The sequence below is a fragment of the Aricia agestis genome, chromosome 19, assembly GCF_905147365.1.
Source record: "Aricia agestis chromosome 19, ilAriAges1.1, whole genome shotgun sequence".
Classification (NCBI taxonomy): domain Eukaryota; kingdom Metazoa; phylum Arthropoda; class Insecta; order Lepidoptera; family Lycaenidae; genus Aricia; species Aricia agestis.
The window spans coordinates 2,855,375-2,878,381 of NC_056424.1; the positions used below are offsets into that span (position 1 = coordinate 2,855,375).

Below are 23,007 nucleotides of genomic sequence, written 5' to 3' on the forward strand. Positions count from 1 at the left end.
TTAACATTCTGTATCGTTAAATAATATGTAGTTTAGTCATTTATAGTACTTATTGTAAATAAAAACAGATAATTTTAGTACGTTTTTTTAATTTTTACAGCATTACAACTACCCATCATTGTCGAATGCATTTTCCTCTAAGCTTGGCAAAGCTGATCAGCACCGTAGAAAAGGCTAGAAATCCTCTCAATATTTGAATAACACACAAATTTTCAGGTAACAATATTTATTTAAAGTCTAATATCTTGTGTATGGCGCGCGTGTGCGACTGCAGCGCCTGCTTCTGCGAGAAGGCGGCGGGGCAGTAGTCGCACTCGAAAGGCCGCTCGCCCGTGTGCGTGCGAATGTGGTTCTCTAGGATACGGTTTGTCTGAAAAAAAAAAACAAAAAAAATTGGTTGTCTCTAATTTATATTGAACTAGCTGTCCCGGTGAACTTCGTGTTCACTTTAAAACCTAAATCTACGAATATTTTAAGACTAAAATTGTCCCAATCCGTTCAGCCGTTTTCGAGTTTTAGCGTTACTAACACAATTAAAATCCATTTTTATATATATAAGACTAGATGACGCCCGCAACTCCGTTGCCAAAATATTTTTTTACGCGCGGGAACCATACATGTTTTAGATACAAAAAGTATCCTTTGACCTTTCCTGATACTCAAAGTATTTCCATAACAAATAGCAAAAGCCTAACTCGGTTTGAGCGCAAAGAAGCAACAGACAGATAGACAGACACACTTTCGCATTTATAATATTCATAGTAACTAATAAGTCCACCCATTTCAGAACAAAATCCCACTGCCTTTCGCTGCTCAGACGTTTTACATACATGGCGTGAGTTCTATAATATTTTTTACAGAATGAGGGTTGTTGAAATCTTATTTGCCACCAGTAGTGCTAGCACAGAGAAAAGTAGAAATGCGAAAGTATAGACAAACTGTGGACATAAACTTAAGGTGCTGTTCCGATCTTTACCGTGGCTAATCGCGACCGACAAAAATTCAATTAAAATGCCACTTTATGACAGACTATAATATATGTCATAAAGTAATATGTTATTTGAATTTTTAGGACTATATTCTGTCATAAAGTGGCATTTGAATTGAATTTTTCGGAACGAAAAAAGATCGGAACGGCACCTTAAGTTTATCTCCACAGTTTGTGACTATAGTCTGTCATAAAGTGGCATTTTATTTGAATTTTTCGGAACGAAAAAAGTTTGGAACGACACCTTAAGTTTATCTCCACCATATCTCCACAGTTTGTCTATACTTTCGCATTTCCACTGGTCACCGTGCTAGGGCTACAGGTGACACGATATATTCTAGGGCTACATCACGGCACCTGGTGGCAAATAGATTTTCAACAACCCTCATTGACGAAATGAAATATAGGCCCTCCGTCCTCTTACCGAGAATCCCCTAGGGCAGTAGGGGCACATTTTGTTCTTGACGGGCGGCACCTTGTCGTGTTTGCTGGCTTTGTGCCGCCGGAGTCGGTAACCGTTCAGGAAATACTGAAAATAAAAGTTAATGAATAAAAATATTTTTTTGCATTAAAACAATAAGGGTGAATTGCATCAGAGGCTTTGTTATAGTTAATGGGCCGTGTACCATCGAAATTCTCATGCATACGTAATACCAAAATCATTTTGTCATACGAAAATATTTAACATGTTTGAGTTTAAAATAGTAATTACCTAGGTTCCTGCGTAAAAATTTACTACTAAATATTTAAACACAAAAAATATATAAATAAATATTAAAATTATAAATAAATAGTAAAATATACAAATAAATAGTAAATTTAATCAGAGACCTACGGAATAAGCACATAAAATATCGTACGGGTAGGTTAGGCTGTATGAAATAAAAATAGAAATAGTTTATTAAATCAAGTTACGTAGACTCATTTGTTAGTAAAGGCTTTATAAATTTTGTTAGTAAAATTATCTTTATACGTTTAAATAAATAATAATACCTATTTTGACTACATTGTGCATCACCTCTGCATCATACCGTTAGATATGGCACAGCAGTGACGCACATATGGACAATCGAGTCGACTAGCTATCATAGCAAGAATGCTGTTGGTACTCCCCCTCACTCTTCGCACTAAAGACGCGCATCGTTTGCGCATAGTGGCGTAGAAACAATCCACGCGTGCCTCAGCAAACATCCCCGAAGCGCTGCAGTAGCGGGGAAGCCCTAACAGCATTCTGAATGCGTTGTTAAACTGGACACGAAGAGCGTTGTAGGCCCTAAGCACACGTATGTGTTCCACAGGCTGGACGTGTAGAAGGTCGTGCAAAATGCTCTGAAAAGAGTAATCTTGACCGACCTCGTACAGCGCGCAAACCTGCGGACCAACATATTAGCACGAACCGACAACGCCCTTCGTTCTCTTTCTATGTCGTTATCGTCCTTGAGGTCGGAAGTCAGCATATGTCCTAGATATTTAAACTTGTGTACCCTCTGTAACACGCAGTTATTAATAGATACAGAGGGCACATTCGACCAGCGTCTACTTCCGTCCTCAAAGACCATGACCAAACTTTCTGTATGGCGACATGCCAATACCTTTTCGCACGGCTCGCAGTAATGTTTGGTCTTCTTGAGGTGCACATGGTTGTAGTGGTTGGTCATGGAGCTCCGTCTGTCATACACCTTGTCGCACTCTGGACACGGGATCCTGTAGAAAAGTTTAATTTATTTATTTATTTATTTATTTATTATGAAAACCAACAGCTTACATACTTAAAAAAAAAATTTACATAGAGCGTTTAACAAACAATAAAGCCAATAACAGGTTTCCCATATATAACTATTATGTAGTACAAACTAAAACCTTAAAATAATAAAGGCACATTAATATTCATATTGAAAGTTAAAAGTCTAGAAAGAAGAGGCTGGTCGAGAAATTTAACCAGTATAGGGCTCTTGGATATCTCTAGTGGCGCGGCGAGTAGCAGATTCAGGCAACACGTATCCGTCAGAGTGCGATCAGTAAAAAAGTGCAGTGACTTGTATGAGAATCATATGAAAAAAGCGGTCACGAGTTTCCGCCGTCAACCGACCCGCGGCGTTGCCGTAGCTTGGCAACGACACGCAACGATATCCAAGAGGCCTATAGCACAACAGTTAGGTACTGTTAATTTCATAGACTTAATATTATATCACATAATATTCAAACCTTTTTTATTTTTAATAAGACTATAATGTTACCATGCAGGTTTTAATAATATCGAGGTATTTTTAATTTATAGTTGTGTTTTATGTAAGTATTTGATTTAAATTATATTAACTAATTTGAATTAATTTTAATTAAGAAGACTGGTGCAAGCAATAATATTATTTCTTTAGTCATAATTTCAGGCTTTTTACCGAATTTATTACTTGGATTCTAAATTTAGCCTTAGAGTGAGAAAATAAGTCAATATTACTGAAATGCTTATTATATACATGAGTGATACGTGTTAAGACAGAATTTTGTGCGTAATTTGTTTGATGCAACGGAACATGCAGTAGTGGGGTCTTACGGGTCCGGGTTTTTGGGGTTCGAAATGAAATTTGAGATACAAGGTGTGGACAATCTATTCTATTATTTAAAATATCGTAAAGAAAGCCCATATCCAGGACAATACGCCTCTGCTCTAAAGTTAGCAGATTGTGTGAATCACAGGAATCTTCATAAGTTTTAAAGAATTTCCGGCTTTTATAGTTCAGGTGATTAATAAACTTCTTTTGTATTCTCTCTAGTCTGCTTTTATAGATAATGTAGTGTGGAGACCAAATAGGACAACTATATTCTAGAATACTCCTGACATAAGCTGAGTAGACTGACATAAGAGCTGTAGGGTTTGAAAAAGATTTACAGCTACGCAGAACAAATCCAAGGTTTTTGTGAGCTTTCGAGATGATATTCTCAATGTGGTCCGAGAACATGAATTTACTATCTAAAAAGACACCCAAATCCCTGATACTACGTTTTCTTTTAATGACGATTCCATCAAGCTTGTAGTGATTAGTAATAGGGTTTAGTTTTCGAGTAAAGGTGATGCACTCACATTTACTAGAGTTGACTGTGATGTTGTTCAATGCATAATACGAGAGTAAATTGTCTAAATCGTTTTGAAGCAAGATACAGTCCATAGGTGTTCTTATTTTAAGAAAAACCTTTTTATCGTCTGCGTACATTAGATAATTTGAGTTTTTTATATATAATCCAATATCAAATAAGTATGCATTGTAAAGGAGCGGACCCAAATGAGAGCCTTGGGGGACGCCAGTAGGAACAATAATGAAATCCGAGCGATAGCCTCCCAAGACCACAGCCTGTGACCGGTTAGACAAGTATGATTTCATCCATCGTAACAAGTCTCCGTGAATGCCGAGAGCCTGTAGCTTATGAAGAAGAATATCATGGTCTACACGATCGAAGGCTTTCTCAAAATCCGTGTAGATTACATCAATTTGGCCACCACCTTCCATATTTTCTAAGATATAGCTAGAGAAACAAGCCAGGTTGGTAGTAGTGGAGCGACCTTTTAAGAAGCCATGCTGTTGATTGGGTATTGATTGATGTAAGATGGGGTATATATAATTGTAGACAATTTTTTCCAAAACTTTTGCCGGTACATTCAATATAGAGATTCCTCTGTAATTTTTTATGTCCATACGCGAACCTTTTTTATGTATCGGTACTATTTGAGCAGCTTTCCACTTACGTGGAAAGATTCCTTCTTTTAGAGAGCGATTATACAATATTGATAGTGGAAGAGAAAGCGAATCAGAACAACGGGACCAAAATATTGCCGGTAGACCATCGCTGCCTGCGCCCTTGTTAGTATCAAGAGATTTTAAAATTTTTATTACTGCAGATTCTGTAGTTTGAAAATTAGAAACAATGTCAGCGCCTGAAGGTGACAATTGATGAAAAGTTTGAGGCCCAGAAGGCGTACCGAATACGCTTTGAAAAAAAGAACTGAAAGCGTCACATATTTTTTGGCCGTCTGTGTATTCAGTTCCATTTAAGCTTAGTTTTTTGGGATAAGCTGAGCCTCCTCGCAACGTTTTAATATATGTCCAAAATAACTTCGGATGGTTTTTTATATTACGTTCACAATTTGATGTATAGTCACGAAGACATATTTTTTTAATTCGATGCTCTCTCGACCTCAATAAAGCAAATTCGTCATAATCTAATTTGTTCCCATATTTCTTCCAGCGGCCGTGCGCCTTAGATTTTTCTTTAATAATATTTATAAGTGCAGGCGAGTACCATTTTGGGTATGAACGTTTGCCCGAGATTCGACTGACGGGTACATGTAACTCGACACAGCGATTAATAACATCGTACATAAAGTCTACTGCTTTATCTAGAGTGTCCGTAGACAGGGCAGACCAATCGAACTCTTTGAAGTGTTCATTAATCGAGGTATAAGGCGCCTTTCTAAAATTAAACTTCTGGGTAGCGGCCTCGCGTAAGGGTGTGACGTTTAAATCCAGTACGGTAAATGAAAAAGAGGGGTGAGCACGATCCTCGCTGAGAAGGGGTACGGAGACACGGGTTAAGTTCAATGGGAGATTTGAAAAAGCTAGATCTAGAGTGTTATTACAATGATTTTTTAAAATATTATATTGGCGGAGGCCACTAAAAGAAAGAAGATCTAATAATTTTGTACCTGCAGTTTGGATCTCCACCGATCCTTTCCTAATCAGGGAGCTACCGTACTCGTCCCAATGAAAAAAAGACAGATTAAAATCCCCAATTATAATAAAATTATCATTCGGGCAGACTTCCACCATATCGATAACCGCTTTACCGATTGCTTCTAAATCGCTAGGCAAGCGTCTCGGATTAGGTGGAATATAAACCGCACAGAAGTGCAGATCCGTAGTCGAGGAACACGTACTCGATGGTATAGTAACCCACAGCGTCTCAATATTGGAACAGTCACGGGCGAGCGGCACGGCCGCCAGCTCGCGGCGCACCAGCACGGCGACGCCGCCGCCCAGGCGCTTGCCGCTGGCGGCAGGGTCGCGGTCGGCGCGGAACACGTCGTACCTGTCGTCGCACACCTCGCCGTCGAATACGCCGTCGTGTAACCACGTCTCAGTTAATATTATTACGTCGTAGTCATTATTCAAAATGCTAAGTCTCAGATCTTCGCATTTTGTTCTTAAGCCCCGAACGTTTTGGTAGTAGACGTTTAATTCGTTAGTTTCCATATTATTTAAAATTAGATTTGATATCTATTATTTTATTACCTATAAGTATTTTTAAAATGTATAAGAAACGAAGATTAAAACGTTCGAGGTTATATACCAGTCTGTATCGTCTTATCGAAGAATATAAGTAGTCGCAAATCGCTTCACGGTCATTAAAAACGAAGAATATATTAATAATATTATAGTATAATAATCCAGACAGTTTGTTATTGGTACCGAGGTAATAATGTATTATAATTGTGAAGACGAGCCAATAAAAATATATCGAAAGTGAACATTTAAACACGTAGAGTACTATAAGTTTAGGTGTGCAGTATAATATCACAAATAACTTACTTATGTACCTGAGATGTGGATTAAAATAAATGCAGTAATTATAAGAACCTACATTATTACGAACATTTAAAAATGTTAACGTTTTAACTGTGATCCGGCGGCTAGTAAGTGCAATAATCGTACGGCGTACGCGCCGAGCGGCGACAACAGCTGAGTAGTAGTACCACGTCGAACAAACCGGTCCACTAATGACTACAATTACACTACATGCGATCAACAGTAGTGCGTGCTTTACACGTATAAGACTAGGTATGGGCCGTTTGGATAATTTTCGGATTATGGTAGATTGCAAGCTCAGTATCATCAATTGTGTGTCTGGAGGAATTCTAAGATTCACAATTGTTGATTTTTTACTATCATTTAATATGCTATGTAATAAGTTGACCAGGACTGTTGTGTGAAATTGTTCGTTATAATTAATTCTTGACGACATCTGCATGATGGGTTTATTATAGGTAATTATGAACGAGAATAAAGTGCAAGCCTTCGACATATTATTTATATCATGGTTATTATAAAGTGATGCACCCTTGTTTAGCGCATGACCCATTGTGTGGGTAGATTGAGAAAAAATATTAATGCTTGCTTTTAAATATATCAATGAGTAAGTGATCGTACTAGAGGAACAAATGCATAATATTCTAATTGTACCGAGAGTTACTATTACAATATTAACCAAGAATTGATTTTTACCATGTAGATATTTTAGGAACTTTAAACATGCGAATTGTGAAAATAATTGGATTTTACAGTGTAGATATTTTAAGAACTTTGAGCATGCGAGTTGTGAAAAGAAAACTTTTTTAGAGATATGCAGTAATACTTTACAGAAATAATTGATGATTTTAATGTGATGAACGCCGACTAAACAATCTTCAGTACATCTGCTTCTTGTATGATTTGAAGTGCTTGAGTGGTTTCGTTTTTCCTCACGAAAATTCTGCCATGTTTTGTCCACACGTACTGATAGTTTTTTTGTTTCGCAGCCTCTCTGCACTGTTTCAGAAGTAACTTGTTCAGTGGTGTAAGATGTTCGTTCACGAATATTGGAGATTCTTTGCCTTTGAATCCCAGGACGTTAGCGGAGAGGCGGTTTTTACGTATGCCAGATATAATATTATCTTTTAAAAGACGAGATTTAAGTTTGACAATGATATTTCTTGGACGTCCTTGTTGTTTCTGTCTTGGCGTTATACGGTTAATCTCAAGAACATCATCCTGTGAGATATTAACGCCAGAATGTTTAGTTAAGTTATAAAATATGTCAATTAAATTTTCGCCTTTTTGTTCTGGAACTCCGACAATTTCCAAATTCAAAAGTCTTTCTCTTTGATTATTAGCATTCAATTCCAACTTTAAGCGATTATTTTCATTTGATAGTATATTTATTTTGGATTCTAGTGTCTCAATAGTCTTTTTTCCAATATTTATTGAGTCCATCTTTTTATTTAGGGTATCGCACTGATCACTGTGAAACTGTATAGACTTTTCAATAGCTGCTACTTGATTAATAGTGTCCTTTTGTTTTAGCTCCAGAGACTGGACTTGTTTTTTTACTTCTCGATATTCCTGATGCATATTGCTTATGTCCGACTTAATTTCAGCGAGAGAAGTATTGAGAGACGTGCCGAGTTTTTCTATATCTGCCGTTATTGTGGCGTTGAAGTCAGTTGTTATGTTTAACAAAGTTTTTTTAAACTCCGCTTTCCAGACCTCCATAGTAGCCATAACTTTGGATGTGATGCCTTCAATTGATTCCGTCAATTCAGCGTCGTGCTTCCGTTTTGAACGTAAAGTCACATTCCATTCTTCCAATGATTTTCGTATTTCGGGATTAGAAGCATATTTATCCTCGTTGTCCGGTGATCGAAACATTGTGCGCTTCTGTCTCGATGTTACTCTTTGATCGATGCACGTCGGGGAGAAAATTGTCAAATTGTGACTTATGTTAAACGGTATACGGTTTAATTTTGTATGAAGATGTCGGAACAAGACTGTGAACACGTCTGCACTACTCAAGGCTCGAAAAAATTAATAAATAATTAATAAAGGTCACATCACACATATCAACTCGGAAAGGGATTTTCATCGTATTGCCTCGAGCTGTTCAATATTGTTTGTATGAAACTCCTTACTGCAACTCACACGCGGAACCGTAACGTAATCGCCTCGCCTCGGAAGGAGACAGCGGTCGGGGAGCCGTAGCGAGGCGTCGCCTAGCCGTAGCCGAGTTAACGTACAGGCGCTACTGATACGCTTTGGTAATACGTTCATACGTTAGGTTTTTTTTTATGAGATAAGGGGGCAAACGAGCAAACGGGTCACCTGATGGAAAGCAACTTCCGTCACCCATGGACACTCGCAGCATCAGAAGAGCTGCAGGTGCGTTGCCGGCCTTTTAAGAGGGGATAGGGGAGGGTAGGGATGGGAAAGGAATAGGGCAGGGTAGGGAAGGGAATAGGGTAGGGGATTGGGCCTCCGGTAAACTCACTCACTCGGCGAAACACAGCGCAAGCGCTGTTTCACGCCGGTTTTCTGTGAGAACGTGGTATTTCTCTGGTCGAGCTGGCCCATTCGTGCCGAAGCATGGCTCTCCCACGTCACGTTTACGCCTGGTTGACGGCGATACCGTGACGATCTCTTTCCGAGTTGATATGTGTGCCTTCAAATGGCACAAGGCGTTTCGAGAGTAAAAGAAGAGAGCGCTCTTATTTACTGTGCACATTTGAGCACTATGAAAATCACTTCTGCGTAGACAGCTGCCTTACTCCCGACATAAATCGAATCGAGAATCGAATCAGCTCGATCTTAAAGCTTTTGCTACTTACGACATATATACTAGCGCACGATCGTGCTGCGGCTCAATTTGGAACTAATTTGATCTCAACGACTTTTCCCACTCCTGACAGCTACACCAGCGCACGATCGTGCTGCGGCTCAATTTGGAACTAATCAAAATCGTATCAGTTTCGGGGATAAGACTGCTGGTTTCTATTTATTTAAAATTGGCGTGCCCGCCCATGGCCCACGGGCACCGGAACTGGTGTGAGATCAACTCACCCGGCCTTCTTCTTGTGCTTCGTGCTTATACTGATGTGCCGCGTATACAGCGCTACGTTGTCGAACTGTATGTTGCACTCGACGCAGTAGCACAGCTCGCTCGCCGACTTCACGTGGTGCAGCTTGTTGTGGTGGACGAGCCCTTCGAACGTCTTGTACGGCTTGTTGCAGTGTTCACACCGGTGCGCCGTGTGGAACCTCCTGAAATATTAGGGTGTGTTCTGAAATATAACCCACTGTGCGGGCCGTGACACTACAGCGCCATGACGGGACTTTGGATTATTATAGAACAGGTAAGTTCCAAAGTATGACCCAGCATACTGTGCTCGTGACGTCAACAATCGACGTACTGTTGATTTATTCCAAATTAAACAGTGCATGAATGTATATAACTACATTATTCAAAAGCACGCAGATCTATGAACCAATACGAGTACCTCTGATAGTACTAATTAATTTTATAAATATGCTCACCGTATGTGTGCGATCAACTTGGATTTCCTAGATTTCCTCTTCCCGCAGTAATCGCAGACGACGTGTTTGTGAAGCCGGCGATAGTGCTCGTGGAATTGGGGTAACTGGCTGAAAAGATTTACTATCAACTATGTCATAGTACACTTGAAAACGCCGTTGAGAGTAATAAAATATCCAGGGAAAGGATATAGGATAATCCGTTTGTATAACCCCCAAGTCCCAACGAAAACAGAAGGGTTTTGTTGTATCATGATGTTCCTATCTGTGACTCTCTCATTGTAGCATCGTAGTGTCCAAACGGGTGGGCTAATTGTGATCTAGTTTCTTAAGCTACTGCGTAGTTTATTGGGCTCTGAGCCGTCTGAGCGCGTCCAACCGAATCAAGAAATTCTGTAGCGAAAAAACCTAACGCCGGAGTTGTTAGGTTAAGATCACAGCACACATATCAACTCAGAAAGGGATCGGCACCGTATCGCCTCGAGCCGTTCAATATTGTTTGTATGAAATTCTCTACTGCAACGCACACGCGGAACCGTAACGTAATCGCCTCGCCTCGGAACAGGCTCCGAACCGGAATGCGACGCGTGGTCAACTAGCAGTTCCCCCGCTTACGGCTCGTCATCCCCGTGCTTACGTCTCTCCGTACTCAAGCTTACGTTTCTTCGTCCACCCTTGCCCCTTTCCCGAGCCGTAAGCGAGGCGTCGCCTAGCCGTAGCCGAGTTGACGTGCAGGCGCTACTGATACGCTTCGGTTACGTGCATACGTTAGGTTGACGCCTGGTTGACGGCGAGGCGAAGGCGATACGGTGACGATACCTTTCCGAGTTGATATGTGTGCTATGAGTTGTGACCTAGGTTAGTTACTCCGACCGGCGTGGGCACAAAGGACGTAAGCGAACTATTGTCACGGACATATAGTGCCATCTAGCGTCAAACCAGCGAAACTTATCGAGGGAACCCCCGACAACATAAATCCCCTACTCAATACTAGATGGCATGAGGTGCGCAAGTACATACTCGAACCTTCTAGAAAAGTCCAACATTTGTTTACGTGTTTACCGGTTTATTTTGTCACGCCCCCCAGGTTCCACCCACTTTGTACATGGCCACGCCCACTGGCTCCGCCCACCAGGCAACGCCCACTCAGGCCACGCCCACTGGGCCCCGCCTGCTCAGACCCTGTCGACCAGCTCCATCCATCCTGTCACGCCCGTTGTTTCTACGGCCCCTCAAATGGCTCCTCAATCCGGGAGTTGACAGTATGTTTATAATTTTAAAATAATTATTACGTTTTATAGATTTATTGATAAAAACTCTAAAACAATACAAATAACGAAAAAATAATTATTGATTTATTTTATTTTACATTGAAAAAAATGTATTTATTATCTGTATGTCACGTGTTTGGAAACGCTAATCTGAAGCAGTGACGTCATCGTTCAGTGTCAAACAAAATTGACAGTTGTTAGGTTAAACACTTTAACTCACTTTTCCTCTGTCTACGCTTGTTTTGTTTCATGAACGATGACGTCACACATCACGTGACCATAATGCCGCGTTTTTGTGACAGATTTTGAATTGAGTATTTAAGTAACTTTTTACTCATTCTAGGGCATAATAATGAATAAAATATTAATTTACAGGTATTATTGTAAACAACTGAAGCGCTTATAATTTTTATCAACTTGTCAACTCCCGGATTGGAAAGCATAATTGAGTTAATTCAGGCTTTGCAGGAGTCACAAGACCACAGCGCTTTACAAGAGTCACAAGAACGCAAGCTCGGTGCTGAAATCAGAGCGATTCGAGAATCACAAGAGCAACAAAAAGACCTCCCAAGTAAAAGCGCTTGGAGCTATAAAGGATGTCAGTGACACGGTGGTTAAGCTTAGGCCAAACCTACACGACCAAAGCGACTGCGAAGCGGTAGCGTCTACCGCGCGGCGGACGCTGCCCATGTAATCTTATGGCGCCGTGCACACCTACGCGACCGCGACGCGAAATGTTCGCGTCGGCAAAGCGAAACATGCGCGTCAAGTTGTCAGACGCGTGTTTTGAAGTGTACATAACAATGATGAAAAACTTAAAGCAGATATGTTACTACCGCGCGCGTTGTGAAGATTCAAAAACGGCCCGTTGTTTAGTCTGCATCGAGCGCAGTCACGAACGTGCCACGTCTTGTCTTACCTAAATAAATTGAAAATGACGTCGTGCGTGTATCGAAAATGTACCAATTATGACTTGAAAGTAAACAAAACACATGGAATCTCTTACTACATGTCTTGATTGCATTAAATACCTCGATTATTTACATTTTCAATTATTTTTTTCGAACAAACTGGAAAAAATCGAATTTTCGTCATACCTCAGACGAAGAAAGAGACAGCGATACGATTCGACGTTTAAAAATAGAACTGTCTCTTTTATGTAAATGGTTTTTCGTATCTTTTGTTTCACTTATCAGTCAAATTTGTCAATGTTTACAATTTTGAATTTGAAAATTGTCCGGAAGAGATTTAAGCCGGAAAATAGTATGGACGTAACATATCTGTATAAGTAGAATATCATTGGTACATAACTAGACTTCTTTTTTATATTATTTTGTACAACTCTTTAGTTTATGATTTTTTGATTTGTTTACGTTTTGATAGATTGTGTCATGATATTAAGACACCTACCACATGTGCATGCTCGAACACAGTTTTGTTAGCGCATGCTTCTGGCATGAAAAGATGTAAGACTGACTTATCTACCACATGCATGCGCAAGCCACATTCTTGCCGAGATCGTCGGCGTATAAACAATATTTCTCAATGAAGAACTATTTCTTCTGCTTTAATTTTTCCAGTGTTTGCTAGTGACAAAAATTAAAATGCATAAATAATTATTTTTTTCATATGCTTATTTTTTTTTATTCCTGTCAGAATAATCTTTCGATTTGATCTTCCACAGAGCGAGCAGAGATTTTTATAATTCAATGAATTCAGTTGCAAACTGACGTTTATAATATGTACGTAAATCTGCCATTTTATAGCAGCGTGCGCGCATTTTAACACCATATTTTGACTGACAAAGAGCGGCTTGAACACTGAACTTCCAACCACACGCGCAGACAAGCAAGTTTAAAAAACAACAAGACAAACTTTTGGGGCTTGCGCGTACTACAGTTTTACGAACTACACGCACAACGTTCAGTGTTCAAGCCGGCATGCGCAAGCAAATCTGTAGTCAAGCATGCACGTGTGGTAGGCGCCTAAATTAATTCAACTTAACCATTGTGGACGTGTTTTATTCCTCTGCACCTTCCAAATCAAAAGCCAGCTTAGCATCTCGCAACCCTCATGTCCGTCCGTCCGACGCATGACGCATCGGACTCTGATATCAAGTATGAGGTTGTCATTACCACAACAGTTAGCATACACGAGATAAAGTCGCGCGTCTTCAGTGACTGTTCATTAACAAATGAAGTTTGACGGTTCGCGCCGTAGTCGCGCAGGTGTGCACGGCCAGTTTCGCGTTGCAGACGCTCCCGTCTCGCGTACCGCGTCCCGTCACTGACGCGTAGGTTTGTTCTAAGCTTAAAGCTTCGAAAAAATGTCGACGTAATGGACGAACGAGTTACGGGGTTAGGAGTGGATATGGAAAATGTGAAAACCGGCCTCACAGAACTACAGAAGTGGAAAGTGCGCGTAGAAACCACAGGAATCGCGACGTCTAGTGGAACTTCCGTAGTGGTACAAGGACCAAGAGTTAAAGTGCCACCATACGACGGTACTACTTCTTGGAACGCTTATCGTCAGCAATTCCAGACGGTTGCTTCTGCCAACGGATGGACTGACGAACAATGCCTGACCGCTCTCACTGTCGCGCTCAGAGGGCAAGCCTTGTCGGTCCTGGAAGCACATACAGGAAATGGGTTCAAAGACCTGATGGAGGCCCTTGAATCCAGATACGGGGAGCGACACCTGGAGCACGTGTTCCGTGCTCAACTTCGTGACAGAGTTCAACGCTCCTTAGAGGGACTACAACAATGGGCGTTGGAAATTGAAAAACTGGTCAAGAAGGCACACCCAGGAGCCGATTCCAAGATGATCGACACATATATTGTGCAAGCATTTTTCGACGGAACCAGGGACCCGGAGGTCAGAGCTACAGTGAGGCTACGTCACCACACCTCGCTTAAGGAAGCATTGGCGCATGCTTTGGAGATCGAGGCTGTTCGGCGTGACATACGGCAGACCTATAAGATCCGCGAGGTCTCTGAAGAAGTCAAGGAGGTTAAGGTTAAAGTTTTGGAGCCATGTGCTACAAGTGCGGCGAGAGGGGCCATCTTCAGCTCAACTGCCCACAGAAGGAGATTAAGGCTCCTACGAAGAGAAGTTCTGGAGCCATGTGCTACAAGTGCGGCGAGAGGGGCCATATTCAGCTCAACTGCCCACAGAAGGAGACCCAGATGGCAAGAATGAAAAGGCTCGAGGAACAAATAGAGGAGCTGAAGAAGCAAGGGGCTTCGTCCCCTGCCCGGGATCGGGGAAAAGCCAGGACTAAAGGGCGAGTACTGGCTGAAGCAGAGGAAGCCCCGATAACTGTTATCTCCCAAGCATGCAGTGGAAATAGTCTTGTGATTCAAGGGACTATTAACGGGACGGATTGCAAAATGACTCTGGATACAGGAGCCTCTAGAACGATAGTGAACGCAAATCTGGTAAAAGCCGCAAGAAGACACAAGAGGAGAATTAACTGTCGGCTCCTTACTGCCTCCGGTCAGCCAATACCCATCCTGGGAGAAATGTCAGTTACGATTAATGTAGGGGGGCCCTCATACCCTCATGACGTTATCGTGGCTGAGATTATGGATGATTGCATCTTGGGTTTGGATTTCATGAAGAAGCATAACTGCAGAATTAATGTCGCTGATAGAGTTTTAAAGTGTGGTGAAGAAGAAATTTTCATCCTTGGAGGCGCCTGCGGGAAAGTCGCATGTGTAAAGGAAGTCACTATACCTGGACGAGCGGAAGCTAAAGTGCTAGTGAAACTACCGCCAGCTGGAAAGAAGAAGTCAAACAGATGCGTGTTGATCGAAGACACGCCTACCAAGACATCAGCGCAAAAACTGATGACGGCGAGAACCCTTGTTAGTGGAAGCAGTAACGCTGTGGTCAGAGTTTTGAATCTTGGTGATCGCGAGATCTGCTTGAACAAAGGTGACGTCATTGGAAAGTGCGAGGAAGTTGTCTGGATCAGAAAGTGTAGTTCGATCACAGGCTCAGACTCAGCAAACACCAGCAACTATGGAATAGTGACTGAGCTACTCGATGACTGCAAGAGTAACCTGCGGGGCTAAAATGGTCGCTTAGTTGAATCATACAATGAATCATTTACGATTCATTTTTAAAATTCTCTTAACGTGCAATTCATTTAATGATTCGTACTAAGCAATTCATTTGTTTCACATTTTTCTATGAAAAGTCGTAAAAATGGTCCAATAAATCCGAATTGCTTTTCTGTCAAATAGCAGAATCATCAAATGTTACTATAAACGTCATCTTTGATCTTAGAACTATTCTTATATCATGTTGTTAGCATATAGCATGGCTTCATAACGTTATTGATTACTAGAAAAATTACCGTTACGTACCGTTATTTTTATAAGGGTAGCTTAACGATATTTTTAACGATGTTCGTTTTTATGTTTTTCAGAATGGCAATACAGTTTCAATTATGAAACTGCTAATGAATTGAATTGCATTATTCGCAGAGTCATGCTCTGCGAATAATGCAATCGCGTGGCGTTGTAAAAGCTAAGAAGTTTTTACAACGCCACGCGAATATCTTCTCCAGTCAGGAAGGCACAGGATAGATACCGAAAGCGAGAACCCAATTCGCCAACGAGCAAGACGGATACCCATCGCAAAGGAGAAAGAAGTTGAAGACCTTTTGGAGGACATGAGACGTAATAAGATTATTGAACCGTCTGCAAGTCCGTGGTGCTCACCTGTTGTGTTAGTGAAGAAGAAAGATGGCAGCACAAGATTTTGTGTGGACTACAGGCGTCTCAATGACGTCACTAAGAAGGACAGCTATCCATTACCTCGAATCGACGACACTCTGGATACCTTGAGTGGCATGAAATGGTTCTCGACCCTGGACCTGAAATCTGGATACTGGCAGGTGGAAATTCATCCAAAAGACAAGGAGAAGACAGCGTTCTCCACCGGTAAAGGTTTATGGCAGTTTAACGTCATGCCCTTTGGATTGTGCAACGCACCTGCCACATTTGAGCGACTCATGGAGTGTGTACTGGCAGGCTTAGTTGAAGAGGCTTGCTTAGTCTACTTGGACGACGTCATCATTGTTGGCCGCGACTTCGAGGACCATTTGCGAAACTTAGAACGAGTTTTCGCCAAAATAGAGGGGGCCAAGATAAAGTTGAATCCGAAAAAGTGTCGTTTATTCAGGAGTAAGGTTAATTATCTCGGCCATGTTATCTCCAGTGATGGAATCCAGACGGACCCGGAGAAACTAGAAGCAGTTCAAAATTGGCCAACCCATAATAACAAAACCGAAGTGCGGGCATTTCTCGGCCTATGCTCCTACTACAGGCGTTTTGTGAAGGGATTCTCAGAGATAGCCAAGCCATTACATCGGCTGACAGAGGATAAACGACAGTTTATTTGGGACGAGACTTCTGAAGATTCTTTTCAGAAACTGAAGAAACATCTCTGTGAAACACCAATCCTGGGGTACCCACAACCTGAAGGTCAGTTTATAGTCGACACGGATGCAAGAAACACAGCCATTGGAGGGGTGTTATCTCAAAAACAGGGCGAAAGAGAAGTTGTAATTGCATATTTCAGCAAATCTTTATCTAACTATCTTTGTTGACGTGGGAGAGCCATGCTTCGGCACGAATGGGCCGGCTCGACCGGAGAAATACCATGTCCTCACAGAAAACCGGCGTGAAACAGCGCTTGCGCTGTGTTTCGCCGAGTGAGTGAGTTTACCGGAGGCCCAATCCCCTACCCTATTCCCTTCCCTATCCTCCCTTATACCGTTCCCTTTCCATCCCTACCTTCCCCTATTACCCTATTCCCTCTTAAAAGGCTGGCAACGCACCTGCAGCTCTTCTGATGCTGCGAGTGTCCATGGGCGACGGAAGTTGCTTTCCATCAGGTGACCCGTTTGCTCGTTTGCCCCTTATTTCATATAAAAAAAAAATCTAAGCCAGAGAGAAACTACTGTGTGGCGAGAAGAAAACTCTTGGCTGTCGTAAAGACGCTACAACATTTCAGCAAGTATCTCATTGGCAGACAGTTTTTACTGCGAACTGATCACGCAGCGTTGAAGTGGCTACTACAGTTCAAGAACCCAGAAGGTCAAGTAGCACGATGGATTGAACAACTCCAGGAGTACGACTTCAAGACCGAACACCGCAGCGGAAAGTCGCATGGGAATGCCGACGCACTCTCACGAAGGCCGTGTTCAGAAGACTGCAAACATTGTGTTAAGCAGGAATCTAATGAAGTGACATTAAAGTTAACGAAAGCAAGTCCTTTGGGTCCATGGGAGAATGATGCTATAAGGAAAGCTCAAGAAAGAGATGAGAGACCTTCGGCACATCATTACATGGAAGAAACGGGGTGATGTAAGGCCAATCTGGAGTGAGGTTGCACCCACTGGCGCTGTCACTAAGGCGTACTGGGCGCAATGGACCAGTTTGATTCTTCAAAACGGAATACTCTACCGGAAATGGGAGAAAACTAACGGCAGAGAGTTCGAACGAAACTTACCGAGGGAACACAGGCAACATAAATCCCCTACTCAATACTAGATGGCATGAGGTGCGCAAGTACATACTCGAACCTTCTAGAAAAGTCCAACATTTGTTTACGTGTTTACCGGTTTATTTTGTTTACGTGTTTAGTTGTTTATGTTTATTGTAGTACATGCTCGAGCCTCCTAGAAAGTTCCCACGCTTGTTTACGAGTATCGGGAACTTTCTGGAATTCGTCTCGCCATATAAAAAGCCGCAGGTAAACGGCCCGTCAGTTCAGTTCGGTTCGAGCGATCATCAAGGCGATTTCGGAGTGACAACAAGTGATCAATAGTGAGTGAACCAGTGAAACCTTCGACTTGGCTACAACCTAGGACAGTGATAGTGCTTAGTGATTGGACCTAGTGATTAGTGTTTGGACTTAGTGCTAAGTGTTGTGACCTAGTGTGTGCTTGTGTGACCTAGACTTAGTGAATAAAGTCTTCAAGAGAGTCAGCAGGTCTTTCTCTCCAAATCCTTCGAACCCTAGCACGTAACACTATAATTGCATAAGTTGATGACTCACTTGAACTTTAGTCCACATTTAAGACACTCCACCGACCGCCGGTGCGAGGACAGAAGGTGTTGCTCCATCTGATGATTACGGTAGCACTCGAACTCGCACGACTTGCATCTGAACTTGGTGTAATGAAGTCTGATGTGCCGGACCATGTTGGGTTTCGTGTGAAACCGTCGTGTGCATATGTCACATATAAACTGGTCGTATGACTGCAAAAGACAATTTTGTTAAAAGCTACGTTAATATACAGCTCGACAAGGCTTTAAATTAATGTGGCGAGAAAAGGAACTAACGCTTCTATCATACAAAAACGACATTTTTGACATGTGTTTGACGCGCCCGGCGCCCCGTCCACGTTCATTTCAAGCTTTGGAGGCTGGAGCACTATACAGGGTGTAACAAAACAAAGTGATAATACTTGGGTGTGTATGTTTTTCATTAGGTACCCTAATAAAATAATAATTAATCTATGAGGACCAGGCCCGGAACTACGTTTTAAAAAGGGTGGAGCAGAATCCCAATTTGCCGCCCTCCAAGCAAAAATGTGCGTTTTCAATTGGTACTTAAATAAAATGCTATGATTGGGGCGCCTCCAAGTCTATCCAGCAGATAGAATTCTGCGAAACAACGTTGACGAGGTAGCGCGGTGGGCCACCGGTGGCGCACGCGGCGGTGAAGAAAGCGGCATAAGATTGGGAGGTGGCTTCCGGCCGCCCCCCCAATCTTTGCCGTCCGGGGCAAGTGCACCCTCTCGTCCCCCTCTAGATCCGGGCCTGGTGAGGACTGCTCTTTTCTGTAGACAGAGTGTATTAATAATACACAATGTATGAAAACAAAAATTGGTAAAAGCGATTGAGATAATCGAGTGTAGTCAAAATGTAAAAGGGTCACAAGCATAGGCATGATGTCCCTACTAAGTAAATTATCTAGTACTTTTATCTATAAAAATTAAAAATTAAGAACGAATTTTTGCCATTTGTTTGCAATACAATATTTTTACAACTAAAAATTATTAATTTTTTATTCTTTATAAACACCTAGCTTATGAAAAATCTGATTTGAGAACTTGGGTGATTTGCCCCCCCCGCCCCCTGGCACCAGAACCTGGGTAATTTGCCCCCCCCTGGCCCAGAACCTGGGTACGCCCATGGTCACAAGTCACAATCTAATCACACAAGTAAAACAGATGATAATTTACCTCATTATGAAAATTCGTAATGTGCCTTAAATACAATTTCTTCTTAGAGAACCCTGTTATACACATTTCACATTTGTATTTCCGGATTTTATAACTTCTTTTCGTTTTTTCTTGCTCCATCCAATATGCCATCTCATTATCATCTATTCTCACACATTTAGACATTTCTTTATTTGTATTCAGAAAAATTACTTTATAATTCTTTTTGTGTACCTTCCTTTCTGCCTTAACTTTGCTTTGGATCTTAGCTTTGTGTTCCACTTGTTTGACAATTTTTAAAGCATCTTCATCTGGGTCCAACTTAACATTCTCGGCGACTAAATCATTATTTTGGAAGAATTCATTGAAATCAATGGGTTCCTGGTAATCATCATAGTCGTCTGTTGGCTTGATATCTATCGGTTCCTCTTTTATTTCAATGTCAACTTTAACATTTCCATCGCAATTAATACTTGGTGCAGTTTCAATTTTAACATCTTCGCTGAGTTTAACATCAATTATATTTTGTTTTATTATCACAGTTAGAGTAGATAATGTTTTGAACTGAAACACAAAATTAATGATTTAGCTGGCTAGTTAGACTCGCTCATAAAGGGTTCTATACAAAATATCTAACCTTAAGCATGTGTATGGTTAACATTTTATCTCCTGAATAGCTAATAGTAAAAAAGTAGTTAAAGAACAACTAGTATGCATTGTAAGCACAAAAAATATGAAAATACTGCCAGATTTTAGGGACAGAATTAAGATTGTTTTACTCATAACAGTTGTACCTGAGATCCTTTACTTAAATCTGACAGAAGCAGATCAGCTTCTAACACTCTGTGCCGGAACTTTTCAAAATTTCTTAAATAAGCATTACATTCCCAGCACATAAACGGGATTTCTGATTCCTGAAATAGAATTTTATAAATTATCTCACACATTTATTGACTACTAATTGTAACACAATTTACTTCCGTTTTAAGTTTACAGAGGCCCATTTACGTTTCTTTGGATAGAGTCAGGGCCCGATCTAAGGGGGGGGCGAGCTGGGCATTTGCCCAGAGCGGCAAAATTGAGGGGTGGCAAAATGACTTATTCCTACCTTCCAACCTAGCAATTACCCATCCACCACCCAAGTTTGAAAATTATACCTTCCAATCTACTTCAGGTTGGATAGTGGAAATATGACTTGTATGGTTTTCTGAATGTAAAGGGCGGCAAAAATTATCTTTGCCCGGAGCGGATAATTAGCTAGATCAGGCCCTGGATAGAGTAGTAAGTAGGGGTCAATAATAATTATAAAATATAATCAAAGCCTGGGCTATGTACCTTTAAGGATAAATATTTATCATATTAATTCTAGACTTTTTACAAGTACATTTCTGAACATAGGTAGTTGCAGTGAGCTTCGTGAAATAAATCAGCTGTTTTATACAAAAGTGAGAATCATAATAGTGTGCTGTGTGACTGGAAAGAATGTTGTACTTACATGATGCACCTTTACAGAGTCCTTTAGTATTTCGTGATAAATATGGTCATAATTTTCAATAGAGGTTAGAGTTCTATCAGTGGCCAAGCAGCCTCGACATACTGCTCCAGTTTCCATTAAGTTGGACATTTTTAAAGCTAACACTCGCTCACCCGGCTCTGTTTTGTTAAAAATTACGTTCCATCATGATGTATTCATTGGTTTACTATTAAAAATTATATTATTTTCAGTGCTCAGAACAACCAACAAAATCTATTGCCAACGCCGTGACTATACAATTTTTTTTATTGTATGTTCTTCTTCTTCTTGTTTAAGATTTTTTTTCATATTATAATATTCAAAAGGCCTGAGCAAGAAAGATGTCACTAATCACTATCAGTAACACTGCGTGGTAAAAAGAGACGCGTGATACATGACAGCAGCACTCTTTTTTTGACGTCCAGTCGGCACGTGCCGCACGTTGACAATTTAATCTCGTAGAATTCATGTTCAATCATGCTTGTGTAAGTGCATACGTACACATATTTTTCACACAGATGAAAACCAATTTTGGTTTCGTTTGACAGTTCGAGAGCTTAACTTTATAGTTTAAGGTATATACCTACTGTTATTAGATATAGTGTTTTCCATACTATTATTAGATATAGTGTTTTCCATACTATTATTAGATATAGTGCGTCAAGAATGTCTAGGAGGCGAAACTTTTTTTTAAGCAATAGCAACACTCTTTTGACATTTGTCCCTTTGTTTGTTGTATCAATACTCTATGACATAAAATTTACAAAACAAAGATTTTCAATGTGAAAACTACATGTTACTGTGATTAATATTAATAATTAAAGTGAACGACGTGTCATAGTGCTGAAAATTACTCTGTGATAGTAATACGCGAAAATATCACTGAAATAAATAAATAAGTGCTAATTAAGCGTTTGTTTTATCAAATTTATTTGTTTATTTTATTGTATAATGCAATTCTAAGTAGCCTGAGTAAGTATTATGTGGTATATTAAAACAACAAAAACCTTTTTTTTTTTTGGGATTTGGCACTGACATACTACTTGTGTACTTTGCCTTATACAAAGGTAGGGAATAGGCGGTGGAAAAACAAAGTAAGTACGGAATCTAGGATTTTGGATCTAGTTAGAAAGTTTCTTAATAAAATATTATATTATATAGATTTAAATATTAATTAAATTGTGACGTAAATATTGAGATAAAAAAGAATAAAATAATTTATTACATGAATTTAATAATGTTGGAACAGAAGTAGGAAAGGGTGTAGATATAGAGGAGAGGTTATCATATAGACAGGAGTGATCATACAGAGGACATGAAAGAATAATATGATTTAAATCACCCACTTCCAAACCGCAATCGCATGCATCATCGTTGCGAATCCGAATTCTTTTTAAGTGCGCCGGTGTGATGACATGTCCCAACCTCATTCTAATTATAGATGAAGTTGTACTTTTTGATAGCTTTATTCTGAAGAACCAAGGCTTAAACTGAATCTCAGGTTGTATATACTTATAATGAACACCTTTTATTTGACCACTTACTGCCCAGTCCTTACTCCAATCCTGTTAGAGAAAGTTCTAGGCAAGAGACGGCAAGTCGTGACAATAATTCACATACGGAAACACATCTCCACAAGAAACCGCATCTTTGGCCAGTCTATCTGCCTCCTCGTTACCAAGAATGCCGCAATGACTTGGAATCCAAACAAATGTAACAGACAAATTACTGACAATACACCTGTGCAAAAGGTTTCTGATTTGTATGATTATGGGAAAACATTTTGATTTAAACGTAAATCTACTCAATGCTTGCAGGGCACTCAAAAAGTCAGTAAAAATTACAGTGTTTTTAAGCTTTGCTAGTAATATGTAGTCAACTGC

General features: G+C 40.6%; 1 protein-coding gene across 3 annotated transcripts; it reads right to left on the minus strand.

Moving 5' to 3' along the window:
- Positions 1-209: 209 nt before the first annotated feature.
- LOC121736623 (zinc finger protein 436-like) lies at positions 210-21,401 on the minus strand. 3 transcript variants are annotated; one of them, XM_042127949.1, is made up of 9 exons: positions 21,107-21,401; positions 20,406-20,525; positions 19,633-20,175; positions 18,450-18,643; positions 10,102-10,218; positions 9,628-9,828; positions 2,581-2,692; positions 1,413-1,517; positions 210-370 (listed from the first exon to the last, which is right to left on the minus strand). In XM_042127949.1, exons 1-9 carry the CDS (start codon positions 21,233-21,235, stop codon positions 227-229), a joined length of 1,665 nt encoding a protein of 554 aa, XP_041983883.1. In that variant the 5' UTR covers positions 21,236-21,401; the 3' UTR covers positions 210-226. The 3 variants fall into 3 exon arrangements, with proteins under 3 accessions (XP_041983883.1, XP_041983882.1, XP_041983884.1); XM_042127948.1 differs by having other exon boundaries at positions 10,102-10,209; positions 18,441-18,643; XM_042127950.1 differs by lacking the exon at positions 21,107-21,401 and adding an exon at positions 20,620-20,685 and having other exon boundaries at positions 10,102-10,209; positions 18,441-18,643.
- Positions 21,402-23,007: the final 1,606 nt, after the last annotated feature.

Coding starts and splice junctions, on each gene's coding strand:
- LOC121736623 (XM_042127949.1), bottom strand. CDS start 21,235: ATGTCCAACTTAATGGAAACTGGAGCAGTATGTCGAGGCTGCTTGGCC. Junction 20,526..21,106: donor ACTCTGTAAAGGTGCATCAT/GTAAGTACAACA, acceptor ATTCTATTTCAG/GAATCAGAAATCCCGTTTAT. Junction 9,829..10,101: donor AAGTTGATCGCACACATACG/GTGAGCATATTT, acceptor CTAATATTTCAG/GAGGTTCCACACGGCGCACC.